General features: G+C 35.6%; 1 protein-coding gene across 1 annotated transcript; it reads right to left on the bottom strand.

Annotated features, from left to right (window-relative positions):
• Positions 1-258: 258 nt before the first annotated feature.
• On the bottom strand, positions 259-2,187 carry LOC120092205. Its single transcript, XM_039050443.1, has 4 exons — positions 1,675-2,187; positions 1,381-1,567; positions 1,115-1,208; positions 259-1,010 (listed from the first exon to the last, which is right to left on the bottom strand). Exons 1-4 carry the CDS (start codon positions 1,968-1,970, stop codon positions 577-579), a joined length of 1,011 nt encoding a protein of 336 aa, XP_038906371.1. The 5' UTR covers positions 1,971-2,187; the 3' UTR covers positions 259-576.
• Between the last annotated feature and the right edge of the window lie 7,762 nt (positions 2,188-9,949).

Raw genomic sequence — 9,949 nt, 5'->3', positions numbered from 1 at the left:
TTAAAAATGTGTTTTCGAATGATTTTAAAAATGAAAAAAAAAGCGATTTTTTATGATTTTAAAATCACTCCTAAACATGCACTAAAATAAATTTGGTTTTAAGTTGGGCTTTTTAAGTGGTTGGGTTTAAATTTGAAAAAAAAATGACACATATCCTTTTCACGTATTTGAAAGCAGATACGCATATCTGAAAAATAAAAATAAAAATAAAAAATCAGATACTTCAAATCAGACACATATCTACCATATATCTAGACGTATCCGATATCGATTCTCTATACAATTAGAAGTACCTGTACTTCTTAGTTGGTATGTCTATTCCTCGTAGAGGAATGGGTTACAAAAAACTCCATAATATCAATCCCATTATGGATAGCAAGATATATTCTCCATGCAAATACAGAGAATTGATGAAAATAAAGTTAAACAGATATGTTAAGATAAAGTATCTACCTTAATACTATCAAGATAAAGCAAGAGATAATCTCTCATAACATACCTAGCAAACTCTGGAGCCTTTATTTGAAGGTATACACACAGCTTCCACAAGTCCAGCACAATCTGGTGAGACAGAATCTAAGAAACTCGCTTGAAGACAACAATCATAATAACCATGATTGCCAAGCCTGTAAGATATGTTCCTAAATTCACTTCAGGGGGGAAACTTTGGGTGTTTCCTTTATGTTCTGATCCAGAAACATTCTCTGAAGCTGGAGATCCATGAAAGTTTGGAAGATAATTTGGTATATTAGTCGCCATTTCAACAACTGAATTTTTCAGTTTCTTGAGCTTTTCCACAAAGCCTGATCCAAATTTTCCAGCTTCCATAGTTGAGTTTTGTTTGTCATCTGATTCGGAACCACTCTCCACAGCTGAAAATCCAAATAAGCCCGGAAGATGATTTGGTATATTAATCACCATTTTAACTACGAAATCTTTCAGATTCCTGAGCTTTTCTATGGCACTTGCTTTTGATTCAACATTTCCTTCATGCTCAAAGGTACCAGAACCTTCATGAAATTTAACCTCGTCAAATTTTGTAACGGGAACACAACATTTTTTCAGCCCCAATAACAATAAATTGGATTCAAAAGAAAATGGACAGTTTGATTACTGGTTTCGTAGGCGTTGATGTATTTCTTGAGTTCAGAATTCTCAAGCACAGCTTCGTATACCTTTTGGTCAGAGGCGAGGGAAGCAACAATATTCTGAAGAACAAATGAAAAGTTGAAACAGACAGATTCAATTCAAAGAAGTATGGTGTCTTGAAGTTTCTATATCCTGCCATTTCTTTATAATTTTGAGAAATTATTATTAATAGATTGATTGAACCTCAATGCCGTGGTTATTAATCAAATTTAATGCGTGAAAATTAATTACCTGAATTGTAGAGCTATAGCAAAGCAAACGGAATGCTTCATGAACATGTTCAGGCCCTGGAGTACTTGTATTCTTCTCTATGATTAAACCAGATCTGTTATCTACCATCTCAGTATTCAGAGGCAGAGAAATTCCAGGTAACAATGAAGTTTCTGATTCAAAGGATTTAGACGATGACAGAAACATCCTGGAATTAAAACATGTATACAGAGTTTTCCAACCAAATGGTGAAAATTTGTCAATCTAATCAAATAAATTAGGGAAAAAATGAGATGGAGTTCTGATCGATCTTACGCATCCAAGACCTCCTTCAAATCTGCGGTGGCTTCCTTAGATTCTTCAACGTTAGGGCGGCCTCCAAATACAAGTCTAGTGACGGGCTCCCCAGCTTCCATGATTAGGTCGTTCTCCTCGGCGACGACAGCCTTTGCAGTCGGAGAGGAAGATGAGGTGAGAGCGGAAACAGGACGAGTGGAATTGCAAAGCAATTGGTCCGATGCTTGAACGGGCGGGGCTTTTCGAAGACGGCTTCTGATAACTCCGATTCCGGCAGCCGCCATAGAGGCGAATCTGGTAGCTCCGGTCAGCATGACTTTGGACAGTGATGAACGGAAAACGTCAATGCGAAGCTTTTTATTCTTTATCAAACCCTAACGACTCTTGAAGTGAAGGTATGACAATGGAGTACTGAGAAAACAGAAAAGTGAGGGAAGACCGGAGAACTTCAGAAGTAAGCAATTACTTTTATGTCGTCTTTTTTTAATAAAATATTCCACACCCCCCAATATTAAAAAGATTCCACACCCCCCAATTACTTCAAAAGTAAGCAATTACTTGGGGGATGATCAAAGTAAAGCTTGATTTTATCACAACAGTGATCCAAGATGTACTTCACAATTCGATACTGAACATGGATATAGACAATCTTCAGGACCACAAACTTCTCCAACACTTTACATCCATGTTCCAACACCACCTGCTCCTGTCCCATCAGTTTGTGGTCCTGAAGATTTTCCATATCCATGTTCAGTTTTTTTTCGGTGGACAATGCATTCCTCCACCAATTTAATAATTTATTCCTCCCGTCCACAAACTGGTGGACAATCTTCCTCCCACCGGACAATGCATTCCTCCACAAACTAGTGGACAATCTTCAGGACCACAAACGATCGTGTAATAATTTATTCATTTTTTTTCGCATGGAACCTCCACATGCATTCCTCCACCGAACACCTGATAGTTAGCAAGCTCATTGTTTCCTTTTTTACACGGTGTTCGGTGGAGGAATGCATGTGGAGGTTCCATGCGAAAAAAATGAAAGAAAGTGATTCCTTCAAAGTGACTAAATATCCAAGCAACATATATGTTCTCATGAAATGAGAATAGGTAATCATCAACAAGCAAAAAGTTGGGTTATTAGACACTTAATCAAGTCCAAATACGAACAAGTTGGTCGAACATATTGTCCGAGGGATATAATTAAGAACGTCCGACGAGATTATGGAGTGGACATAAATTACGGGCGGGCTTATCGCGCTAGAGAGTACAGATTGATGTTTGCACAAGGGTCGCCGAGTATGTCTTCATGGTACTTAATCCGTGTATCAGGGTTTTTTGAACTGCATCCACCCAGTAATCCTTGTTGATGGGACCCATTTGCACTAGAAATACAAAGGGGTATTGTTAATAGCAACGTGTATCAATGGCAATAACAACATATATCCTATTACCTTCAGTATTGTAGATAGTGAGAACCATTCATCATGGACTTGGTTCATGACTCATTTGAAGGCTGAGTATTATAGATGGTAAGAACTATCCCTCTATGAATTAACCTCTCATACAACTAATATTTCATCAATATCATATCATCAAAGTTCGAAATCTGGATGTTGATAGAAATATCGAGGTCCACATTTTGTAGAAATATGGATGATGATATCAATATCATACAGAATTTGGAAAACTTTATTGAAATTAGTTAAATATATATTGTAAATATTTGTGTAAATGTAGTTGCAAAAGCAAAAAAATTTAAAAAGAAATGAAAAATAATTACAAAATAATATAAAATTTTAGGAATATTTTAAGGTGAAATGATGTGAAAATAAAAGTTTTTGAGGTTAAAAGAAAAAAATTCACATCAATTAAATTTTATGGTGAAAGTATGTGAAAATTTATTAGAAAATATTTGAATGAGATTAAAAATAAGATTAAAAATAAATATAGACTTTTTTGTGGTTTTTTCAATTTCATTTTCTTTAGAAATGAAAGTTGCAGATTGAAAATAAAGCTAAAAATTGAGAAAAATCCGAAATTAGAAAACGTAGTATATAGTAAAAACAAAAAACTTCATCCTTTGTTGAAAACGACATTAGCATATGAAACTATACAATTGTGTATGTAATAAGACCATAAAACTAAAAAAGTTAAAATGAGCTAACATAATTTAAAAAAAGATCAAATTTTTCTTGAATTTTCCTCAAAATTTTGAGATCTATCGAAATTTCATCAAATTAGGGGAAAACCTAATAAAAATGTCTCAAAATTGTGAAATTTCTCGAAATTTTCTCAAAATCATGAAATTTTGTCATAATTTGGTGGGGGGGGACGGAAAATTTACCCTATTGAAAATTTGAGATTTTGATGGAAAATTTTCACCATACCTAAAATTTAATAATATTTCATAATTAGATTTCAACGGACAATTTTAGCTTTTGATATACTTTATCTCATCTATTAATTTCGTAATATTTTTAAATAAAAGTTATATCATTTCCAAATTTAGTATTAATTAATTAGCGATTTTATTTTTTTGGAATATCATTAATTACATTATTTTTCATAAATAAATTGTCGAAATATTTAATTTTTTCCTCATTAACACCATTTTCAAATTATAATTGTTTTCTTTTTTATTTTTATTTTTGATTTATATTCATTTAATTATTAAGGTTTACTTATGTGTGGTAGATTTTGTTTACTTTCTTCTATATTCATAATTGATAATCAATTACCTCTCTATTAAGATCTAAGTATATGTTGAATATAGTGGTAATATATTAAAAAATGTAAATATACATCACATATACCATAATTTATTTTTTGGTGTGATTACAAATGTCACGTCCCTTCCCGAATTACCCTCCTAATCCGAGAAGGGTGAAGACAACAATTGTCAACCCTCCCATGACAATTACTGCCAACCTACATTCACAAACCTGTACTCCTAGTACCTGATAAACAATTACATAACTCACAACAGATTATAATCAAAGGTTAACACAACTTAGCATACATATCTTCACATAGTAGGATACTTAATTTACAAATACTACTCAAGGTTCTATCCCGACTCCCATAATATGAACATAAAATCAAGTTTTAACAAGACGTGATGAGCCACTTAAACTTCAAATTCTCTATGGTTATTGAGAAGTAACTGACTAGCAGAAGTGTTAGGCCTTGGGACGTCAACCAGTACCTGAGAAGGAAAATATTGAAAAAGGTGAGCTTAAAATGCCCAATGAGTTACCTCTTAAAAGAAACATACTTTCATAAACTCATAATATAAACATGTTTGTAATAAAGTATTCACTTTAACATTCTAGGGTTAGAAATAAAAATTTGAAGATATGAAATCAGAGTATGTAAAGCCCAAGACTAAAACTCATCAACATTCCATATAAAATTTCTTTATTCATTTGCCTAAACATGTGGGAGAGCTCTTTTGCTCAATCCCTAATAACCTTAGTTGAAAAAGAGCCCTTTTGCTCAACCTCATCAATGTCAGTAACATAGTTCTTACGTGCAAATAGAACTGATTAGGATCCTACTTACCTTACATATCTTCGGTAGCAAGGATCGTCATACTGAGTTCCTTACCATACCTTCGGTACCAAACGCTCAAGAGTAGATTTTACACATTAAACATACATGTTAACATCATAAAACAACATTCTTATCATGCTTATGGGAATCGGTAAATAGCTCATTTTCAATGCTAAATCATGACATAAAACTCAAGTGGAACACATGGAAATTTCATGTAAAAGCTGTCTTTAAATCATTAACATGCGTTCATACTCGACTCCCATTATTTAAAGTATGTATTAGAACATCAAGATAAAAGTAGCTATGCATTGGAAATTCATAAGTAAAACACTTAGCAAATATTTTGAAAACTAGTCACTCACTATCTTTGGGTTACTTCCTTAAAGGATTGTAAGCCTCCCCTATATGTGATTGTCCTGAAAGGATAACAAGAGTCTTTGATTAATGCTTAAGCTCCCTCACAAGCTTAACTTATTATTGAAGGTAACGCATTGCTAAGCCTCAAACTTAGTTCGACGCATCATCTTATTCCCCTTTTTACTCGATGCATCCTTGGTATACTGTACTTAACGCATTATCACACTTAACCAAACTTTTACCTTGCAACTAACTAGGTGGGTGGCAGCTTGCACATAAGAGGCTCCTAGGTGCCAAAACGTGCTGGCTGTGTCTATGCAACAAACGCTTGCCCATACTTAGCGTCTGCTGACCAACTACTTGCTTATGTGTGGGTTGCAGCTGCTTGCTTGTTCATCCAACCAAAATTTCAGGTTTCACTTTCAGCTCGAATAACTTAAATTGAAGACCTAATCTCATGAAACTTCCTTCTAAGAACTTATTCCTAAACATCTCAACTATTTTACCTTAGAATTCCGGCTTCTAATTTCTTTCCCAATGCTTGCAATTAACCAATTTTACAACTCGTCCGCATAGCCTAAGATCCTTGAACACTTGAAGAAATTCTTCAACATTTAGCTCAATTCCATGGAAATTTCCTCTAGTAACCTTGTTTCAACTCTTTCAACCTCCATGCTTAAAGTTGGCAAAAATTCTCCTTCCTTAGCTTAAGTAGAATTCCTAAACTAGACACCTTAATTCCAACTTTCCTTTTTATACTAAGGTTGCATGCCCATAATGCTTCTTAAAGTGACAGTTGACGCACTAATCCATTCTTAGAGCCTCTAAGCATGCCACTTAGCCCATTAATTGGGTGATTAAGCTAAATGCCTAAGTCTTTCATCAAGGTCCAGGTTTGGGTTCCACCTTGTCTTTCTTCTCGGCCAACGCATACCCTGGCTAATGTCGCATTCCCTTGCTCACGCATCACTAACCATACATACACTGACTTTAACTTTAGACACTTGTGCTTAAGCCTGCTGCTCTTAAATGCCCCATTAACTTCTCATACCTTAGCACTCTTTGTCTACCATGCATTCACTTAGGGAACCTCAATCGACCACATACTATTAACTTTAGACTTTTACCAACCTCCATATGGCTCTTGCCACATACCTTCTATTAGTCTAAGCCAATTTCCACTTTTAGGACTATAGTCGCTCATGCATTCCTCACTGTTACATTCTTGATTCCCTTTTAGGCGTTAGCTCTTTTATCTTGCCCGAGAGCACAACTTCAAGAACTTAGGTAATTTCCTACTTCCTTTTCAATCTGGCATTGCACCTATTTGCGTCTATCCTAGCTTCCCCAATTTTTTCTAAGTGCTGATTGCTCTTTACTACTCGAGAGCACCACATTTCAAGACCTAGAAATTTTTCCTCATTTTTACCTCACATGCATACTCGTTATAACTTCCATAATATTTCAACTACTACAAATATTATAACTACATGCTTACGGAGTTTAAAACACATACTAGCACAATTAAACAAGTAATTAAGGGGACTGGATTAACTAGTAAGATAAATTTAGAGGTTTACAATTTACTTTCTCCTTAGAGAAAGTTTGTCCTCGAAATTTGGCATGAACTCATCATGTGAACAGGTGTGGATATTTGTTTTTCATCTATTCCTCAGCTTCCGTGGCGTGGCTTCCTTTACTTCATGGTTTTTCCACAAGACTTAACCAGCGGAATAGTCTTCTTTCTCAACATCTGCTCTTTCTTATCTAAAATCTCGACTAACTCTTCTTCGTATGCTAAATTCTCCTTTAATTGCATTGGCTGATCTTGGAGAATATGAGTAGGATCGGGGACATGTTTCCTTAACATAGACATATGAAAAACATCATGTATCCTGGATAACTCAATAAGTAAAGCTAATCTGTAAGCTGCTAGCCTAACACATTCAATTATCTCATAGGGCCTTATATATCTTGGGCTCAACTTACCTTTCTTGCCAAATCTGAGTATACCTTTCCATGAAGATAGATTTAGAAATACTCGATCTCTGATTTTGAACTCTAACTCTCTTCTTCTCTTATTTGCATAGCTCTTCTGTCTGTCTCGAGTTACTTTAGATTTTCTCTTATCAACTTAACATTTTCTGACGTCGTTTGAACCAAATCTGGTTTTATCAACTGCCTTTCGCCAACGTCATTCCAATAAACTGGTGTTCTACAAGGTCTCCCATACAAAGCTTCATATGAAGCCATACCAATGCTAGAGTGGTAACTATTATTATATGCAAATTCTGCCAATGGTAAGTGTGTACCCCAGCTACCCTTAAACTGTAACACACAAGCTCTCAACATATCCTCCAATGTCTGGATCGTTTGTTCTGACTATCCATCCGTTTGTGGATGAAATGTTGTACTAAAGTGTAACTTAGTACCAAGTGCCTTTTGTAAACTAGGCTAGAACTTAGAGGTAATCCTCGGATCCCTGTCTGATACAATGGATACTGGAGCTCCAAACCGGCTCATAACTCGATCAACATACATCTTAGCCAACTGATCAAAGGTAGGTGTGGCTTTGACTGGTAAAAACTTTTCCGTCTTTGTCACTCTGTCTAGTATTACCCAAATGCCATCATAACCACTACATGTCCTTAGTAGGCCAAAAATATAATATACAGTCACATGTTCCCATTTCCATTTAGGTACTGGAAGTGGGTTTAACGTGCGTGGTATCACCCTATTGCATGGATCTTGACATTCAGGGTGCTAGGAAAGCCCTGGAGATTCTATAATTCGACAGATCTAGAACTATCCTCAACAGTTTGTGTAGCCAGCAGCTACAGCGACCCCTACTTCCTCGGGTATAACTCTGGGTTGAGAAGCAAGATGAGGAATCTACCCGAGGAGGGGCTCACGAGCCCAATGAGCATATCAATGGACTGACCCGGGTGAGTCACCCCAAAAAAAGCATCGAGAAAGGTCAAACATATATGTTTTATGATATGATCAGTGGTCTTTGATCTGACTCTTGATCTAGCTACTGAGAGAAAGGAAAGTCTATGAACCTGGAGATCTCTAACGCTCTCGCTTAACCTGCTGACAGATCAAACATCTATCTATATAACTAGCTATATTCTTCTTCAATGTCCTGTACATCTTGATTCTACCTGGGTGCATGGCATAGGCTGAACTATGGGCCTCTTCTAGCATTCTTCAGTGCTTCATTATAAAAAACACACAACCTATCTTCCTTCATCAATTCTCTATCCTGTCATAAAATATAATCTGATCTTTATTGTTGCCTAACCTCTCCAATCAACTTACTAAAATTAGAGTCTGCTGTTTGAGCTCTAAGGATATCATCTACTAATGTTGGTCTCACCTAAAACTAAGCTGTCATTTTCCCCAAATGACCTATTGTCAATGATGCATTAGCTGCTTTAAACTCCTGCAATAACGTTCACCTTAGAGAACTCAATGCATCTTCGAGCCAACTCGATTTCACGCTTAAAGCATCTGTTACTATGTTAGCTTTACCTGGGTAGCAGTTAATGGTGCAATCATAATCTTCAATCAACTCAATCCATCGCCTCTATCTCAAATTTAATTCCTTCTGATCAAAGATATATTTTAGACTCTTATGATTTGTAAAGATGTGACATTTCTCACTATATAGGTAATGTCTCCAAATCTTCAATGCCAGCATAACAGTTGCTAGTTCTAGATCATGGGGGGTAGTTACACCCATGCTTCTTCAGTTGTCTGGATACATAAGCTATGACTTTACCATCCTACATCAAAACACATCCTAATCCTTGTCTAGACGTCACAGTAAATCTCGAAATCCTTCCCTGGAACTGGAAGGGTTAAGATTGGCAAAGTTACTAATCTTTGCTTCAAGTATTGAGAACTTTGTTCACAACTATTTGTCCATTAAAACTTTGCATCTTTCCTAGTTTGCATTTGCTGAACTTAACATATAACGACTTCTCATATAGTGTTTGCAACACTATCCTCAGGTGCTCCACATGTTTTTCTTTATTACCTGAATAAACCAGGATATTGTCTACAAAAAAAAAAAAAAATTACAAACTGATCTAAATATGGATGAAATATTATGTTCATCAGATCCATAAACATCGTTGGGACATTAGTTAGGCCAAATGGCATAACCAGAAACTCATAATGCCATATCTAGTTCGAAAGGTTGTCTTAGGAATATCTGACTATTTAACTTTCAATTGGTGGCAACCTGATCTCAGATCAATTTTAGAAAATACCGATGCTCCCTTTAGCTGATCAAATAGGTTGTCAATACGAGGTAACAAATACTTATTTCATATAGTTGCCTTGTTCAACTACCTGTAGTGAATACATAACC

The sequence above is a fragment of the Benincasa hispida genome, chromosome 11, assembly GCF_009727055.1.
Source record: "Benincasa hispida cultivar B227 chromosome 11, ASM972705v1, whole genome shotgun sequence".
Lineage (NCBI taxonomy): Eukaryota > Viridiplantae > Streptophyta > Magnoliopsida > Cucurbitales > Cucurbitaceae > Benincasa > Benincasa hispida.
The sequence above is the reverse complement of the archived record's forward strand: the minus strand, read 5'-3'. Positions and strand labels throughout refer to the sequence as shown.

Coding starts and splice junctions, on each gene's coding strand:
- LOC120092205 (XM_039050443.1), bottom strand. CDS start 1,970: ATGCTGACCGGAGCTACCAGATTCGCCTCTATGGCGGCTGCCGGAATC. Junction 1,568..1,674: donor TTGAAGGAGGTCTTGGATGC/GTAAGATCGATC, acceptor TTTTAATTCCAG/GATGTTTCTGTCATCGTCTA. Junction 1,209..1,380: donor GCTATAGCTCTACAATTCAG/GTAATTAATTTT, acceptor TTTGTTCTTCAG/AATATTGTTGCTTCCCTCGC.